We start from the raw sequence: 20,237 nt of genomic DNA, 5'->3' as shown, positions 1-20,237 counted from the left end.
TTTGTCGGTAATGAAGATCACCCTGTGGCTAAACATGCCTTGGTGCATGGCCAGCACATCTTGGCACAGTGTTACTCCGTCCGAGTTATCTGGATACTTCCCACCAACACCAACCTATCCGAACTCCGGAGATGGGAACTTGCCCTTCAATATATCCTCTCTTCTCGTTATCCACCAGGCCTCAATCTCCGCTAATTTCAAGTTGCCGCCACTCATACCTCACCTGTCATTCAACGTCATCTTTGCCTCCACACTTCCACCTTGACTTATATCTCTGCCCATACTCTTTGCCTTTAAATATGTCTGCTTGTGTCTGTGTATGTATGGATGGATACGCGTGTGTGTGTGTGCGCGCGAGTGTATACCTATCCTTTTTCCCCCCTTCATTCCCAAAGGAAGATGCATTTGAATCTGATGTTTAATGTCTTCAGTTTTTTTGTTGAACAATGCCTCTTACACTTTAATGCTATAGTAGTACACTGAAATGCTATTTTCCCCAGGAATTTTGGTTTTTAACCTTTAAAAAAAAATCAGAGGGACTTCTATTAACAATGTGGATTTGAAATACACTTCACCCCCTATTTGTATTTGATCATAGTTCCAGCTTCTAACATTCGTATGTAGTGCCTAACTGGGTATGAAACCATCTTATCTTTGGTGTGATGAAGTCAAAAGAGAGATGGAGGCAAGTAGCTAAATATTAAAATTATTTCTTATGAAGCAAGCTCCCTAACAAACAAGTAACCTGCTCCTTTTGACACTACAAGTTGGTTCCAGAGCTCCTGGACTTTCCGATTGAGATATGATGTGAGTAGACATGTAGTAGGCCCTTCAGTCTAATTAATTTTATCCATCTATACTCTCCCTTCATTTGCTACCCTCTTATTCATTATTTTAGTTCATTACCTTATAATAATAATTTAAAATACAGTTTTTTACTAGAAATTAGCACTTCTGCAGATCAGGAAGCTCACAGTGTTTAAACAAATGCCATTAATAATAATATAGTCTAGACTACTTACTGATTTTTCTGCAAATAATATGATTTTCTGTTTATTACATTATTTTATGAGTCAGTGTGTCAGCTACTGCTATCATTGGACCCAATAACTAGTAACAAAAGTAATGTAAAATCTGAGATGTATTATGTATACATTCCAGTCAAAAACCCACCCACTAAACTTAGAATTTCTGAAAGAAATTTCATTGTTGACAAAATAATCCATGTATATGCTGTAAATAGTCTTCATGGGTTTGCCACCGGATGACGTTGGGGCAAATTCCACAATATTTCCTCGGAGTAACTGTCCAACATCTTGAGGTGGTTGAACCTTGCTGGTGGCTGGATACAACTAACAATATACACACATCGACACCCTGCATACAGAATACATGTGCAAAGAATATGCAGGCACAGAAATCATGCAAGCGCAATGATTTGCAGATAAATGTGCCATAGTCAAACGACCTCTGCTGAAAATCGCAGATTGGCCCTGCAAGTCTGCTGTATGCTGTGTTTACTAACAGTGTGGCCTGATGTTGCTCATTAAAAAACTGTACTAGACCAGTATTATGATGGGCCTGTTATCAAAAATCTTGATTTAATATTTCAACACGAGCTTACAACAACATACATTGTAACTCTACCAACTTAGCTACCGAAGCACGACTCACGACCGGTACTCACAGCTTTACTTCTGCCAGTATCCGTCTCCTACCTTCCAAACTTTACAGAAGGTAGGAGACGGATACTGGCAGAAGTAAAGCTGTGAGTACCGGTCGTGAGTCGTGCTTCGGTAGCTCAGTTGGTAGAGCACTTGCCCGCGAAAGGCCAAGGTCCCGAGTTCGAGTCTCGGTCGGGCACACAGTTTTAATCTGCCAGGAAGTTTCGTATCAGTGCACACTCTGCTGCAGAGTGAAAATCTCATTCTGGAAACATACATTGTATTCATGACCAATATTTTAAACTAGTGGATGGTGTCGCCATGGGAAGTCTCCTGTCTCCTGTGGTGGCCAATTATTTTTTGGAGGACTTAGAAGAATAAGCTCTACAGTCAGCCACTCTCAAACCCTCTTGTTTTTTGCAGTATGTGGATTAGACATTTGCGGTGTGGCTACATGGACTTGATACTCTACCTATGTTTCTTCAGCATTTAAATTTGCTCCATCTGAATATAAACTTCACAGTGTAAGTGGAAAAAGATGGTACTTTATCTTTTCTTGATGTTTTGGTATGAAGGAAAGCAGATGGAACCTTGGGACACAGCATCTACCACTACCCAACACATACAGTTCTATATTTGCAGGCTACAAGCTGCCATCGCCCTGCACAATGCAGGAGTGCATTACGTACTTGAGTTCATAGAGTGTGTGTGGTATCTGATCCTGAAAGCCTGTCAGGTGAGATACAACATTAGAAGACAGTGTTCCGAGAAAATTATTATTCTGAGAGACAGATACGTAATGGATTCAAGCCCGAGTGGGTTCAATTTGTGGTGCAGAATGAAGATACAAAGACACCCACAACTTTGGCCTTCTTCCTCGGGAGATGTTTTTTGACAATCTGCAGAACTCGGGAACCTCTTGGATTCGATTAAGGATGATCTTGGCATGTTCTACATCCTGGAGGACCTCCTCATTATGGATCAGTTGGAATGAAAGTAAATCTAATCTAATCAGGAAACGTGGTGTATATAAGATTCCTTGTCAGTGTGGGGTGCCATATAGAGGCCAGACATGTCACTCAGTACAAGAACACTGCGATGAATATCAGTGTCATACACGCCTATGCCAAATGGAGAAGTCAGCAATTGTAGAACACTGTCTGAATACAGGACATTGCATGATTTATGAGAAGGCAGAAGTTTTATCCCTGGCCTCATCTTTTTGGGATTCCATCATGAAGCAAGCAATACATATCCATACAGCTGATAATTTCATCAACAGAGATGCAGCATTTCAACTGAGGACAGCATGGAACCCTGCATTGGCTGCTGTAAATCACGACAAGAAAATAAAGATATATGATAACAAGTGTGTCATAATATTTGTCTACCACAGTTTTTAGTGAGTAATATCTGGCCACACTGTTAGTAAATTTAGCATACAGTGCCCGCACAGGAGGGCCATTCTGTGATTTTCGGCAGAGGCATTTGACTATGGCACCATCTATCTGCAAATCATTGCGCATGGGTGATTTCTATGCCTGTGTATTCTTTGCATACGTGTTCTATATGTGAGGTGTTAACACGTCACTACTGTCAGTCATATCTAGCCACCAGCAAGGTTCAACCACCCGAAGATGTCACACGGTTGCTCCTAGGAAATATTGTGGAATTTGCATGTCATTCAGTGACAAACCCAAGAAGACTATTTACAACATACCTGCTGGGAAAGCTTGAAGAGTCACACCTGGGTACACTGCCAGCTGTTGGTGTTCAAAGGGCACAAAATTTCAGTGATAAATCCTTACACAGTTGTCGGATGTACTACATAACTGACCATATGGTTGCTCAAGGGCAGCTTATATCCTTATCACCCCATCCTCCCAACCTCTCTTTTCTTGTGCTCCCTCTGAGGCCTTCTCCCAGAGGCATGCTGGCAGGTTGACTGCCACAGCATTCAGCACCCCACACAGAATTCACTCCCTGTGGACAGTGTTGGGTGTGGTGGCAGCAGTGGCTTCATAATCCCTTGGGTCTATTCCCAGTGTTTACCTGTAGTCTTGCTGTTGATCCTAATTAAACAAAGTGTGGGACTTCAAGATTTGCTGAGCTTGTAGTCAGTATTGCAGTTGTTTACTTGTTCCCTGCTTCAAATCTCAATAGATTCCCTTGTGATGCAGTCCCCATAATGTGTTCACGGAGCAAGGACTATGGTGCACTCATACTCAATGTTATGTATTTTCAATAGGCAGTGATTTCCAACAGCAGTTTTGTTGATCGGTAGCAGATAAGTATGTCACTGATTTTCCTGGCAGCAGTTTTTAACAGTGGATATTGTCTTTTTCTGGTGTATTATTTGCTGCATTGGTGGGTGATTTGATACATCCAATCCTTGTAAAGTACAGGATTGTCCATGACACTCCCCAGAAATGCTCATGTCTGACTAGGTGAATAGAGAACTCTTAGTGTTGTATCAAGTTGATCAATTATATTTTTTCCAATCATGTCATTGTTGGGGAAAGTAGGATGGACTCTTTCGAAACAACACAGTGTCTACTAAGACACTGCTTTACTGCTTTTAGCCTGTATGTGATTTTATGGACATTTGATGATTTTATACATTACTGGCCATTAAAATTGCTACACCACAAAGATGTCATGCTACAGGCGTGAAATTTAAGCGACAGGAAGAAGATGCTGTGATATGCAAATGATTAGCTTTTCAGCGCATTCACACAAGGTTGGCACCGGTGGCGACACCTACAACATGCTGACATAAAGAAAGTTTTCAACCAATTTATCGTACACAAACAGCAGTTGACCGGCATTTCCCGGTGAAACGTTGTTGCGATGCCTCGTGTAAGGAGGAGAAATGCATACCATCACGTTTACGACTTTGATAAAGGTCGGATTGTAGCCTATCATAATTACAGTTTATCGTAGCGCAACATTGCTGCTCATGTTGGTTGAGATCCAATGACTGTTAGCAGAATATGGAATTGGTGCATTCAGGAGGGTAATATGAAATGCCGTGCTGGATCCCAACAGCCTCGTATCACTAGCAGTCGAGATGACAGGCAACTTATTTGCACGGCTGTAATGGATCGTGCAGCCACGTCTCGATCCCTGAGTCAACAGATGGGGACGTTTGTAAGACAACAACCAAGTGCTCGAACAGTTTGACGACGTTTGCAGCAGCATGGACTATCAGCTTGGAGACCTTGGCTGTGGTTACCCTTCATGCTGTATTACAGACAGGAGTGCCTGCGATAGTGTACTCAACGACAAACCTGGGTGCATGAATGGCGAAACATCATTTTTCAGATGAATCCAGTTTCTGTTTACAGCATCATGATGGTCGCATCTGTGTTTGGCAACATTGCAGTAAACGCACATTGGAAGCGTGTATTCGTCATCGCCATACTGGCGTATCACCTGGTGTGATGGTATGGGGTGCCATTGGTTACACATCTTAGTCACCTCTTGTTCGCATTGACGGCACTTTGAGCAGTGGATGTTACATTTCAGATGTGTTAAGGCCAGTGGCTCTACACTTCATTCAATCCCTGCGAAACCCTACATTTCAGCAGGATAATGCACGACCGCATGTTGCAGTTCCTGTACGGGCCTTTTTGGATACAGAAAATGTTCGACTGCTGCCCTGGCCAGCACATTCTCCAGATCTCTCACCAATTGAAAACACCTGGTCAATGGTGCCCAAGCAACTAGCTCGTCACAATACGCCAGTCACTACTCATGATGAACTGTGGTGTCGTGTTGAAGCTGCATGGGCAGCTGTACCTGCACACACCATGCAAGCTCTGTTTGACTCAATGCCCAGGTGTATGAAGGCCGTTAATATGGCCAGAGGTGGTTGTTCTGGGTACTGATTTCTCAGGACCTATGCACCCAAATTCCGTGAAAATGTATTCACCTGTCAGTTCTAGTATAATGTATTTGTCCAATGAATACCCATTCATCATCTGCATTTCTTCTTGGTGTAACAATTGTAATGGCCAGTGGTGTATATAAACATGTCAAAGCATGCTGAATAAGAACTTTTTCAGCTCTAAATTTAAGATATAAGTCCAGTATTGTCTGGTACATTGTACTTCATATGTCACCAAGGGTAAAATAAAATAAAATTTTCATTTTGTTGCTGTTGGAGAATATTTGATGATGATGAGGATTTCAGAGTATGCACTTTATACCTATCTTGGTATGGAAAGTACAATACTGATTACTAACATTTTAATTAATTGTGTGTATGTTTTATGATGCTATCCCATGAGTAATTGACGGTACTGTGACTGGTATCGACCACCCAGATGTCATCATATCTGTCAAGAGAGGAAATAGAAGCAGTATAGAAAAAAGTGACTTATTTAATGTAATGACATTGACTTGCTTCACTATTGTAATGACTGTGTTTGTTCTTTTGCTTTGCTCAGGTGAGAAGAATGGAAGCCTGGTGACAGCCAGTCATGCCATATTCCACTCAAAGGACCATCTCAGTGCCCCAGCTGCAGTTGTTGGCTTTCAGTTCCACCACTCAGCTCTTTCAACATTGTTCAGGAATATAACATACAGTGTGCGTACTTTTTTCTACCTTTGTTTGATATTAATGTTTCCTAGGATCTGTTCATAAAAGGAAAATATTTTTTGTTAGAGATTGAAAGAAAAAAATCTTATTAAAACTTCTGTGAATATTTTACTGTGAATGTTTTAGGAAGAGTTAAAGGTAACTGCAGTTACAAATATTCTTCACTATAAACATTAAAAGGATTACATAATAAAAAAACACTTTTTGCCAATATTCCATGAAAAATGTTATAATGTTTTACGCCACCTAAGTTTCAAGTTACGAGCAAACTGTATGTAGTTCTTGGTCAAAATCAGTTGTAGATATACATACTGATAGCAGATAATTTACCATAAACTGGAATGCAGCATATTTGTGAGGAACTGGATGCTCTGAAATAACTGGATTAAAGGAATCTGTCAATTTGTCCTTCCTGTATATTTTAAACTGGTGGATTCATGTCTGTATGTTTATAATAATGTCTAGAAACCTCTTCCATATGGAATTGTTTGTTTTCATTCTAGAAAGTTACCTAGGGATTTTGAATCATTGATCATAACACACCAGTAAAAGAAAATAACATCTTCATAAATAGTAAGGAGACCACTCACCAAGTAGCAGAAGCATTGAATCATCGAAAGGAAAGGCACACAGAAAAGATATTGAAAAATCCGGGCGCGCGTGTGCGCGCGCACACACACACACACACACACACACACACACACACACACACACATTGTAATGGCTAGAAAGACAGTGCTGGAATTGCAGTTCAGCAGATGGACTGGCATAGGGAGCGTGTCATGAGATGTGGGTAGAGGGAAGAAGAGGCAGAAAGCATGAGGAGGAGTTGGGGAAGGGTAACTAGCAGCTTGGAGAGAGGCAGTAGGTATGCAAGTTAGGAATGCGGGAAGGAGGGGTGGCAGGTGCATTTGCTAGGCATGCAGCACATGGGTACCTGAACTGGTGACATGCTTTGCTTGAAGAAGATGGAGTGGAAATGTGGTTGAGAGGGAGTGACATGACTGAAGAAGGGGAAACTGGTGGGTACAGAGACTGGAGACTGTGGGTTGGTAGAGACTGAGCCCAGGAGAAATACACTGGCAAATAATGTATTACAAAGATAACCCCATCTATATAATACAGAAAAGATTGTTCAGTGGGAAGGATCCAGATAGTGCAGGTTGCGAAGCAGTCATTGAACTCGAGCAGGTTGTGGTCAGCAATGTGTTGTGGCACTGAGACGTCAGCTTTGTTCTTGGCCACAGTTTGATGGTTACCTGTTATTCTAGTGGACAGCTGGTCAGTAGTCATGCCCATATAAAGAGCTGTATAGTGATAAATAAATGTGGACAAGACCACCAACTATCTGCCCACCAGACTGAATGGCCATTGTCAAACTTTGACCAGAACAGTGACTCAACACACTGTTGAGCACAACATGCCCGAGTTCAGTGGCTGCTTCACAACCCCTGCCATCTGGATCCTTCCTTCCAGCACCCGCTTCTGTATTATGTAGGTGGGTTCTATCCTTGCAACACACTTTTTGCTCCTGTTACACTTCTGGCCTCAGTCTCCACCATCTCAATGTCCTCACACCCCCTAATCAGTAGTTTCTGCTTCCTCTGCATGTCACCCCATCCCAATCCACGTCTCCATATCACCATCTTCATGTGCCGAATGTCTGGCACATGCCGTTGCCCCCACTCTCTCTTGCATTTCTAGCCTGCACAGCTGATGTCTCCCTCCAAGCCATTAGCTACCCCTCCTCCTGCTTCCTGTGTGTTTCTTCCTCTACCCCCCCCCCCCCCCCTCCCTGCAGCAACTCTCCTCCCAGTCCAGCTGCTGAGAGGTAGGTACATAGGTGTGTGTGTGTGTGGGGGGGGGGGGGGGGGGGGGCACGTGCAGACCTGCACACGTGCATGTGGATAGGAAAGAAAGAAAAGGAGATCAAATTTGCTGTTGGTAAATAAATCACTGTCTATGCTCGGTACATCATCTGTCTTCAGAGGAACAATTAAAATATTCTAAATGAGTATTTTTTCCATACTGTAGTCTCTCATTGTATACCATGCCCACATTTCTGTGAGAAGCAAGCCATAAAAACTTCTTAAATGTTAGAATCATATGCTTTCCTCATTTGTACTGTTAAAAATTATTTCAGTGTGTGTGACAAGTACTTATGTGTATGTGTGTTCATTTTGCTTATACAAAGGAAATTGTTTCAGTGTTTAGACGTTCTACCAAACTGCACTAGGAACAGAACATGTGCGTCAGACATTTTGGAATGCTACCTCCTGGATAACAACGGATATGTCGTCGTTTCTGAAAATCATAGAGACACGGGAAAGTTTTTTGGTGAAGTCCGACATTCAGTTATGAATCAGCTGATAGAGCAGAATGTGTTCCAAAGTATACACATTTTTGACTATCAAGCTGTGTGTTTCAGACCAAAATCAACAGACAATGCAGCATCATTTCGCATCACAGTGAGTTTATGAGCATGTACTTCATTACGAAAAATAGTATACAATGTGAGTCAAATTACATACTAAAAGCAAAATATTAATGGGAAAGCAAACATCATCTTGCTCTAATTCTTTATTAGCATGAACTTTCACAAATTCTTTTACTTTAACATTTATGTACACCTTTTTTATATGTTACATAAAAATAATTATTTTCGGGGTAGAAGAGAGAATAATTTTTAGTGTCACTTTTATTTCAGTATTAGAAACTAATATATGCTCTAAAGCAATCACAGATATGGAGAACATGTATGATATGATTCTATATCCCCCCTCTCTCCCTCTCCCTCTCCCTCTCCCTCTCCCTCTCCCTCTCCCTCTCCCTCTCCCTCTCCCTCTCCCTCTCCCTCTCCCTCTCCCTCTCCCTCTCCCTCTCCCTCTCCCTCTCCCTCTCCCTCTCCCCCTCCCCCTCCCCCTCCCCCTCCCCCTCCCTCTCCCCCTCCCCCTCCCACTCCCTCTCCCTCACACACACACACACACACACACACACACACACACACACACACACACTTTTAAAAACAATCCACTCCACAGCTCAGAAAGCAACACACAACTTCTCAGTCCCTCATGATGGGACATGATGAGATAATTCTTCTTAGTTGTTGTATTATGGAGGCAATATCATATATGTCAATCACTTGTGCACCTACATCCATATGCAGCAAACCCAGTGTGAAGTGTATGGCAGAGGATACTTCTCAATGTACCACATGCAAAATTCCTCACTGTTCTCTTTGTGTATGAGACTTGGGAAAAATCACTGCTTAACTTCCTCTGTGCATGCCGTAATTAGGCCAATCTTGTCCGTATGGGGGTGATACATAATAGGCTGTAATATTTTCCTAGATGCATTTTTAATACTGGTCACTGTAACATTTTAAGTTGGCTTTTGCAGGTTAGTAGGCATCTGTCGTTAAGTGTCTGCCACTTCAAGTTTTTCAGCATCTCTGTGATGATCTTCCTTACGTCTTACAAACCTGTAACCATTTGCACCATCCTTCTATGTATACGCTAAATATCCCCGGTTAGTTCTATTTGGTACGGGTCCACACACTTTAGCAACTTTCTTTATCTTTGTTTGAATCTATGTGATCACACAATTTAATATTCCTACAAATTGTTACACCCAAGTATCTATAATAGTTTACGAATTCCATTTGCGACTCATTGATATTTCAGTCCTCGAATACAATGTTTTTCCATTTTATGCAGTACTTCCTGCCATTTCTTTCAAATTTGAGATTTTATAATAGAGGGAAACATTCCACGTGGTAAAAACATATATAAAAAACAAAGATGCTGTAACTCACCAAATGAGGAAGCGCTGGTATGTTGATAGACATAATAAAAAACACACAAACCTACACAAATTTCAAGCTTTCACAACCCAAGGTTGCTTCATCAGGAAAGAAGGAAGGAGAGGGAAAGACGAAAAGATGTGGGTTTTAAAGGAGAGGGTGAGGAGTCATTCCAATCCAAGGAGCGGAAAGACTTACCTTAGGGGGAAAAAAGGACAGGTATAAACTCACGCGCGCCCACCCACCCACACACACACACACACACACACACACACACACACACACACACACACACATATCCATCCGCACATATACAAATGCAGGCAGACATATGTAAATACCATCTGCCTGTGTCTGTATATGAGCAGATGGATGTGTGTGTGTGTGTGTGTGTGTGTGTGTGTGTGTGTGTGTGTGTGTGTGTGTGTGCCTGTCCTTTTTTCCCCTAAGGTAAGTCTTTCCGCTCCCAGGATTGGAATGACTCCTTACCCTCGCCCTTAAAACCCACATCTTTTCGTCCTTCCCTCTCCTTTCCCCTTTCCTGATGAAGCAACCTTGGGTTGCAAAAGCTTGAAATTTGTGTGTGTGTTTTTTATTGTGTCTATCAACATACCAGCGCTTTCTCATTTGGTAAGTTAAAGCATCTTTGTTTTTTATATATAAATTTGATATTTTCTTTGATGCAATCTTTGGCTGTAGATTCTCTCCATATTTTGAAGTTGTCCATGATTTGTAGGCACTTGGTGTATAGGATGGTCCAGAGTTTCACAGATTGTAGCATTACTTGTTTCTTTAGCTCGAACGAGTTGTTGTCTGGACCAGGTGCCTTATTTGGTTTGCTTCTCTCAGTTACTTGCCAGACTCTATCCAGGGCCTACTTTTGCTCTTTGTGGTTGAGGGAACGCTAACTGCATCAGATATTCAGTAAGATTCCACAATCCATTGTCAATGTTGCCACTTTCTATTGTGTATTTCTTCAGCACTTATTTTGTACACTAGGAGGACAGGGGCGATTTTTCTCAGGATTTATCCCTGTTCATTTTGTTTGTCTCTCTCTTGCTTGACTTGATCTGAAATCTGTCACTTCTAAACTTACTGTAATGGTTTGTGGTTTTAATATATTCTTATTTATTTCAACCTTTACCTGACATGAGTCAGCAATATGTTCTTGAAATTTATTAACTTATCTGTCCTCTTACAATAGTTCTCTCTGATTGATTAGCTCTTTTATCTATTTTAGTATTAATATCATATTTTGCATTTAATTCAGTAATCATGTGGACAGTTGTCTCAGCGGAAACCTTTTCAAACTAACCCCCAGAGAAGCAATCTTCACATTTAATTGCTTACTAAAGATTTTCAAAAACTCTTTCCTGTGATTGCCAATGTTTCTAGTTAATACTCGCATATACTTACAACAATAAAAATACATGCACCATTCTCTTCTACTCAACAATTACTTATCAACACTTTCTTACAAAAGTTCTACTAAAATAACACTCGGCCTTCACTTGACACACAAAGTCATCAAACAAATTTTAAAAACAAGTTTTGGAGTAAATGCAGCTCACCAGACTGTTGTCATGCAGCACATGGCATTTTAATGCAGAATACATTGGGCCACCACAGCTCGGTGATTTTGTGAAGTTGTAGAATGTAGAGCAGCTGCTGCTTGTGCTGCTAGACACTCCAGAGCTGTTGATCACCCATCTGAAACAGTCACAAGCTACCAGCTACCAATCTTCAGATTTGCTGTCATAATAATCTTCATTGTCTTATATAGTGCCACCAATTTTCATTGCAGTTCATTGGCCATACACATAATTTTAATATTTTGATTTTCATGCATGTATCTGTATGTGCACTTCTTCTCATCAGTCAATTATCTCTCTTCAATGAAACTAAGTATGTACTAATATGAAGTTACAATCAATCATTAATTTATTTGTCAAGGGCAGTCACAATATTCTGCAGTAATTCTTCATTTGAAATGATTTATTCTTCATAAATGATTCCATTCACTAATCATTGTTATTACTGTTTTGATTTCTTTCCTCCAGCAATGATTATCTTTGTGCCCTGTACTAGGTTGCCACAAATGTAGTGTATCTGTTTGGTTGGACATACTTTATTCAATGGAGATTCAATATTGTTCTGGTTTTTGTCTTATTTTATTTGACCATTACCTTGGATGTTGGAACTAGACTTCATCACTTCAATGCTCTCTTCTTACTGGAAGGAACTATAATATAACAACTTTTGCCTTACTTGTATAATTATGCAGGGATCTTTCATCTGTGTATTCCATATATTGCCCACAAAAATGTAAAATAACCTTTAGATAATATCATACATCCAGTCAGAATATCTGACACGCAACTGCTACGTACAGGTTTGTTCATAGAACAAATGATTTAGAGTGACAGTTCAATTCACATTTCACTTTGTTCAGATTTCATCATAACCATTGTCAGCGTATTATATGTTTACTCCAAGGACATTGCCCTTCTCCAATGTAGACCATACAAGGAGCTCATTTTAACAGAGATTATGGCCAATGTTCTCATTGGGCATTTATTATGAAAAGGGAAGTTGCCACTCACCATATAGTGGAGATGCTGAGGCACAACAAAAAGACTTGTCACAAATAAGGCCAGTAAGGTCATCATCAGAAACAGAAAACACACACACACACACACACACACACACACACACACACACACACACACACACACACACACACGACTGCAAACTCAAGCAACTGAAGCCACACTGATGTGGTATGTAACACCAAAACTTTTTCTAGGTGCACAGCAACAATGAAGATATGTTGATGATGTATTGTTTTTCACTCAGTAATTAAGAGCAAAGTCAGAATTAATTCTTTGTGAGCTGTACCTTTTTCTTCTAAGTCAAGGTGATTTTCTTGTCTAACATCTCTTCCAGTTTTCACTGTATTGTTCTACATACTACTCAGTTTATAAACAGAGGTAGGGAAGAGAAACCTGTAATGTTCAAATACAGTATTTGTGGTGTGCTGCTTGACAAAGTCACATCACTTAAAAAAGTAAGCATGATGTTGCAAAGTGATGTGAATTGGAAGGAGGAAGTAAGAACTGTACACTGAAGTGCCAAAGATTTGGGATAGGCATGCGTTTTCAAATACAGAGATATGTAAACAGTCAGAATATGGCACTGTGGTCAGCATTGCCTATATAAGACAAAAAGTGCCTGGCACAGTTGTTAGATCAGTTACTGCTGCTGCAGTGGCAGGTTATCAAGATTTAAATGAGTTTCAAAGTGGTATTCAATTCAATTCAATTTTTATTATCACATAACATGCCTTATACAATCAAAGATTGTGACATAGGTGACTTGTCAGTTTTACACTATATATAATAATACTAAAAATAAACAATAAACTAATAATATATATGGTGTAACATCTTCAAAGAGGTATTTTAATTACAATTCATTGCTGCAATTCATGAAATCTTCTACACTATAGTAACATTTATCTTTCAGATATTTTTCCAGGTCTCTTTTGGTACCTTTTACGTTTGGGTCATCCATATCTTTCCATATTTTATTTACAAATTTCATGCCCATATAGTATAGGGTTTTTTCATACGATTTTAAACGGTGGGTAGGTAACATGTAGCTCGTTCTATATCTAGTATCATATTGATGCAAGAAGAAGTTGCCCTCAAAAAGTTGTGGGTTTCTTTTCGTGAAAGTGAGGGTTTCATAGATGTATATGCTTGGAATGCTCATTTGATCTAGTTTTACAAATAAAGGTTTACAATGTTGCTTTGGTTTTGCTCCCACCATTGCTCGGATGATTCTTTTTTGTAGTCTAAAAGCTCTAAGTAAATTTGTTTTTTCAGACCTCCAGAAAATTATATTATACCTAGTCGGCACATGAGCAATGGGAGACAGCATCTCTGAGATAGCAGTGAAGTGGGGATTTTTCCATACGACCATTTCACAAGTGTACCATGGATATCAGGGATCTGACATCTCTACGGCTGGAAAAAGATCCTGCAAGAAAGGGACCAACAACAACTGAAGAGAATCATTCAGCATGACAGAAGTGCAACTGTTGCACAATTTGCTGCAGTTTTCAGTGCTGGGCCATCAACAAGTGTCAGCATGTGAATGATTCAGTGAAACATCATTGATGTAGGCTTTTGGAGCCAAAGGCCTAATTGTGTACCCTTGATGACTGCACGACACAAAGCTTTACACCTCACCTGGGCCTGTCAACACCAACATTGAACTGTTGATGACTGGAAACATGCTGCCTGGTCAGATGAGTCTCGTTTCCAATTGTATCATGTGGATGGACGTGTACGGGTATCAAGACAATCTCATGAAACCATGGACCCTACATGTCACCAGAGAACTGTTCAAACTGGTGGAGGCTCTATAATGGTGTGGGGAATGTTTATTTGGAGTGATATGGGACCCCTGATATGTCTAGATATGACTCTGACAGGTGACACATTTGTATGCGTCCTATCTGATTACCTGCAACCATTCATGTCCGTTGTGCATTCCGACAGAATTGGGCAATTCCAGCAGGACAATGCAACACCGCACATGTCCAGAATTTCTACAGGATGGTTCCAGGAACACGCTTCTGAATTTAAACAATTTCTCTGGCCAACAAACTCCCCAGACATGGGAGTTAATGGTGTTAATTCCCTCTAGCACTCATTAGTCGAGCCTATGCCACGTTCTGTTGCAGAACTCCTGCATACTTGTGGGGCCCCTACATGTTATTAGGCCAGTGTACCAGTTTCTTTGGCTCTTCAGTGTAGTAGGGAAGGCAAACGCTTCACTTCAGTTCTTCGGAGAATTTTAGGAAAGTGTGTTTCATTTGAAAAGGAGACCACATATGGGACACTATAGTGACCAGTTACTGAGTAGTGCTCAAGTGTATAGGGTCAACACCAGGTCAGAGTCAAGGAAGACATCAAAGCAATTCAGGGAAGGGCTGCTACATTTGTTACTGACAGGTTCAAACAGCGAGCAGGTATTATGGAGGTGCTTCAGGAACTCTAATGGAAATCTCTGGAGGGAAGATGACTTTTTTTAGGTGCACTGTTGCAAAATTTTAGAGAACCAGTATTTGTAGCTGGCCGTAGCATGATTCTGTTGCTACCAACATTCTCTTCACGTAAGAACCATGAAGGTAAGATAAGAGAAATTCTCTTGCTTTATTTATAACTGGAACAGGATAGGAAATGATTAGTAGTGGTGCAGGGTACCCTCTGTCATGCACAGTATAGTGACTTGCAGAGTATGTAAGTAGATTAGATACTGCTACTAATAAGTTATATGAGCTTCATTTCCCCTCCTCATAATGCTATTGCAGAATTTCCTTGTTGGTATTCAAGGAAACTTATTGTTAATGTACTAAAACATTATTTTTAGTGTTATGTATTTAGTACAATTTAATGTAGAAAGTAAGTGTTGTAATTACCCTTTTCTATTTTAACAGCCTTTGACACACTTTTTAAAGCTGCTAGACTGGTTGATTGGAAATGTTGTGTGGTTAGCAGCTCATACAAACTTACATCTCATGTGGCTGCAAGATGATGTGGCTGCTACAGCTATTTCTGGGGCATCTTCACAGCCTGATCCAGGAGGTAAATTTGCACTTCAATCAGAAATTCTCCATCTCTTCTTTGTGGTTGGTCTGGGTATACTGCTGTGATAACAACATAATCTCTTTCTTAGTGTCCAGTTCTTTGTACACAGTCGTATGTAGAACTACTTATAAAGGACCAGATTGAGAAATGTAAAATAAGTAAGAAGGAAACATTAATAGAGAGAAGTAGCTAATAACAAACAACTGCTATTGCCCATATTTACTACCATGAAAGATAGCGTGTATTTTATTTGTTCATAAAAAGGGTCTCAGGTATGAATTAAATTTACTTTTGAATTTTCAAACATTGATGACTTGTTGCGTAATGACTGTGGTCAGATTATTTGAGATTTTCTGACTAGGAATGGGAAGGGTACATGTTTCACTTTGGGCAAGGAAGGAAAGACAGCATGGAAGCTATACTTGTGTTTAGTATTGTTATTATAATATGAGGTGCATCTAAAAATGTTCATTGAATGCACTAATATCTAAATATCAATCTCACACACACACACACACACACACACACACACACACACTCTTTCATTGACATTTGATATTAGTGCATTCAATGAAGCAAAGCATAAACTCTTCTTCTCCTGCTCCTCCCACTCTCCCTCTCCCTCTCCCTTAAAAAAAGAAAAGACCTGTAGAGTTGCTTGTGATATTGATACTTCTCTATGGTACTGAAGTTGTCAGTAGAGAAAATGTTTATACTGGTTAATACTTTATAGACAGAAAGCAAACTTTTTAATGGTGTTCCATGTTTTGGATTCCAATATTATTTTTGGGCAGAAAAACTCTGGAACAAATGAGTAAAAAATCAATACATGATTGAATTTTTGTTCATCCTGAGCTGCTACCAACATGGCTAGGGACATGTGATCTTTGGAAATTATGATTTATCATCCTCTTGGCCTCAGTGATAACACATACAGATAAAATTTCTTGTGGTCCCCTATTCTGATGTTTTGTTGATTTGGCCCTGCCAGGTAGGCCCAAACAACTATGTTTCAGTAGAAGTTTGAGAGCACCGCCTCCCCTTGTGCTATTTGTTTGCTGAGAGAAAGAGTGAATTTCCTTCTAAACTACTGAAATAACTCATAAATATTCCACGTTGAACTCCTGTATTAACTCTTCTTAATACAATAACTCATTACTTCCTTCACAATAACGTTCACACTCTTCAAAATAAGTTATAATGACTGTCTGATATTTACATCATCTTAGTTCAGATGACAAGATTCAACTGACAGTTTATTAGATATTTGCTTGTCACATCTTTTACATTGCTGTCTCATGACAATTCTATTCTCTGTGGGTGCAAGATGTCAAGGAACAAGTGGCCCCACAGGAAGTGGAGATGCTAACTCTCTGTCCTACCTTGTATGTGTGATGCGCCTATGTCTTTTATCACACCTGCACGTGTCACAAACCATTCCTCCTACAGTGTGATATCCAAAACTGATTTATTTATAAAATAAACTTTCTTCAAATCTGACAATGCCCTGGTTTCTCATGATTATTTCATGAGTTTGCATCAATTTGTGCATTACCCATTCTTCCTTCCTGAGCTGCATTTCCTTCCCCGTGCCCCTCCCTGTCATCACTCCATCTCATTTGCCCCCCCCCCCCCCTTTTTCCCATGTCTCGGCATTCTTATTGATGTTGATTTGGCTATCCACCAGGTTCCCTAACATCTGTGGCATGGATTCCTCTCCCCCCTACCACTACTTCTCCTCTTCCTTCTCCACAGTAGCTGCCCGCTCGCCCACCACTGACTCTGGGCCCTACTACCAGACCAGCATGTGCAGCCAGTCTGTGTAGTGGGGCTGTTATGTACCCATCTGTCTGAGCCCCCTGACAACGCAGGGATCATACTTCTGATAACTGAGCTGTTGCCTCCCATGCATGTCCAGGAGTGATTACTTGTCAGCCTCGCTGCAGCTGAGTGGCACCTGAGCCCCCGATTGGAGTGAATGGTATCGGGGCAGGTGCTTTGTGTATGAAACGTATTAAGCTCCAAAAATCTGCCCATTCTTCAACATTTGTCTCTTTGGTTGGTAATGGACCATTTAATGCTTGTTCTTATGTCCCTACGCCCTTCCCCTCCCTAGCTATAGCCTGAGTGGAAGGCCAGGCTCACCAACTTGGGGCAAAATTCTTTCCCCTTTCCTGTCCTGCACTACGCTGATGGGTCAGTTTCACTGCCACTAAGTCGGAGACAAGTTTGGGGAGGTGGAGTCTCTCAGTAAGATATGGTTGCGTTTGCTGTTGATTAAAACTTCTTCTGCAGCCCTTGTGCTTGCAACCATCTTGGCAACATCCTGGTGTCCATTACTCCTTACAAGTCTTTGAATATGGTGCAGGGAGTTATTTTTCTTCGGGACCTCATCCTTCAAACTGTTTATGAACTCCAGACCAATCCAGAACATGGAATTTATTTTGTTTGGCGTCAGTATTTTGAACATGGCTGCACTTCAGCAACACTTACAGATCAGCAAGAGTAATAGACAGCCAATCAGGTGCAATAAATAGTGGTTTTCAATTAACCCTCAGCATGGTTTCAACGGATTTAAACTTGTCTTCCTCAGAAGAACAGGTAACAAACTTCACATTAGCAATCAGTCATTAAAGCTATCTCCACATGAAATGTGTCGACAGTTGTCTGTATGTCCAAATGTAAAAGTTGTCATTTAGCTCATAACATAGTCTGATATTTTAGAGATTGGTTTTAGTGATGTGACAAGTCCTTGATTCTAGGGGCCTTAACTTTTATTTATGAACATACAGACCATCATTAATGCATGTCAAATGGACATAGTGGTACTGACTGATTGCTAATGTGAAGTTTATTTCTTATCCTTCTGAGGAATATTGGTTTAAATCTGTTGAAATCATCTAACTGAAAACCACCATTTACTGGAACTGGCTGTCTGTCTATTGCACAAGCCCCCCCCCCCCCCTTTTTTTTTTTTTTTTTTTTTTTTTGCGTCATTAGGACAATCACATCAATACCAGTGCCTTTTTTTCTGGTATTTGAGGGAGCTACTCACCTACTCACCTGGAGAAGGTCAAGGCTATGTGTTATCAATGTGATGTGAAGCCGTATGTCCACCACCCATGAGGTGTTTTTGGTGTTTATGTTACGAGCACATCTTCCTGCTGATTGATGAACTCTCTATGCTGTAAATGTGGACATCCACTCCACAAGAGGAGTGCCTGTGTGTGTTAATTGTCACAATGTCACTCTCCATGCTCACCAGATTGCCCAGTTTATAAGAAGAGCTAAGAAGACAGGAGTATAAGTGTCTTGAACGTTTATTCTATACTGAGGCTCATCAAAAATATGATGGTCTTCACCCTATGTCAGTGACATCCAACTTTGCCTCTATTACATTCTTTGCCCCTCCTCCCTCCTCCTTACCTCAGCCCTGCCCCCTCTCCTCTCTAGCCATTTTCCTTCTCCGGAAGCAGCAGGCTGAAGCTTCCTCTTTCAGGCGGAATCCTACAATGAACCTTTTACTGAATGGAAATTTCTTCTGGCCCTCTCTTCTTTCCACAATTCAACCCCTGGGCCTGATTCCATCCATGACCAATTGCTTCAACAATCCAATCCTCCACAACAATAATATCTCCTCCAGCTGTTTAGCCATATTAAGCTCCAAGGCATTTTCCCCTCTCAATGGAGAGACAGTAGTATGGCTCCTGTCCTTAAACCCACCAAGACTCCATCATACCTTGATAGTTACCAGCCCATCAGCCTGACCGGTGTCTCCTGCAAGTTACTTGAGCAGATAGTGGCAATTCGGCTCAGTTCAATCTTCAAATCTCAAGATGTTTTACCTCCTTACCAGTGTGGCTTTCATGAGGGACGGTCTCCAATTGATCATTTGCTTGGATTAAAAACTGCACTTTGGCAGGTCTTTTCTCAGCACTGGCGTCTTGTTGCAGTTTTCTTCACTCTTCGTAAGGCCTATGACAAATCTTTGCACCGTGACATCCTACTTATGGGTAGTTTTACCAGTTGGGATCCATCTCACTTCTCTCCACCACGTTTTCCACTCCCCTCCTTGTTCTCTTCCCCACATTATCTTCTGATTCCCCAGCTCCCCCATGGTTAGTTCCTCAGCCCTGGATTCAGATGGATCTCTTCCGAGGTCAGAAAGCCTCCATCACTCCAATGGTGTTCTGTTGTTTGTTCCGCCAATTCTTATGGGAGTTTAAGGATGCCATGGTGGTTTTTTTTTTTTTTTTTTTTTTTTTTTTTTTTTTTTTTTTTTTTTTTTTTTTTTTACACCAATGGTTCTAAAACCACTAATCATGTGGGATGTGCTTTCAAATCTTCTTTTGGCATGGAACACCATGTTGTATTGCTGCCACGTGTGGGGTGTTTACCGTGAAATTGGTAGCCATATGTTGGTCTCTCTACTTTATTAAATGGACATCTCTTACCCAAGTTTTGTTATGTACTGACTCCAGTGGTTGGCCTTCAGGCAACTGCTTGGT

At 40.7% G+C, this 20,237-nt stretch overlaps 1 protein-coding gene across 4 annotated transcripts in view; it reads left to right on the top strand.

Moving 5' to 3' along the window:
- The window catches only part of LOC126272139 (voltage-dependent calcium channel subunit alpha-2/delta-3), a 686,714-nt gene that overhangs the window by 631,671 nt on the left and 34,806 nt on the right, over window positions 1–20,237 (top strand). For all 4 annotated transcript variants that reach the window (XM_049974752.1, XM_049974751.1, XM_049974753.1 and 1 more), the window contains 3 exons: window positions 6,116–6,255; window positions 8,475–8,735; window positions 15,579–15,726. In XM_049974752.1, the coding sequence (XP_049830709.1) occupies window positions 6,116–6,255; window positions 8,475–8,735; window positions 15,579–15,726 (549 nt within the window). The remainder of the gene's footprint in view (window positions 1–6,115; window positions 6,256–8,474; window positions 8,736–15,578; window positions 15,727–20,237) is intronic.

This window comes from Schistocerca gregaria, chromosome 5 (genome assembly GCF_023897955.1).
Source record: "Schistocerca gregaria isolate iqSchGreg1 chromosome 5, iqSchGreg1.2, whole genome shotgun sequence".
NCBI lineage: Eukaryota > Metazoa > Arthropoda > Insecta > Orthoptera > Acrididae > Schistocerca > Schistocerca gregaria.
This window is presented reverse-complemented; position numbering and strand designations above follow the sequence as displayed.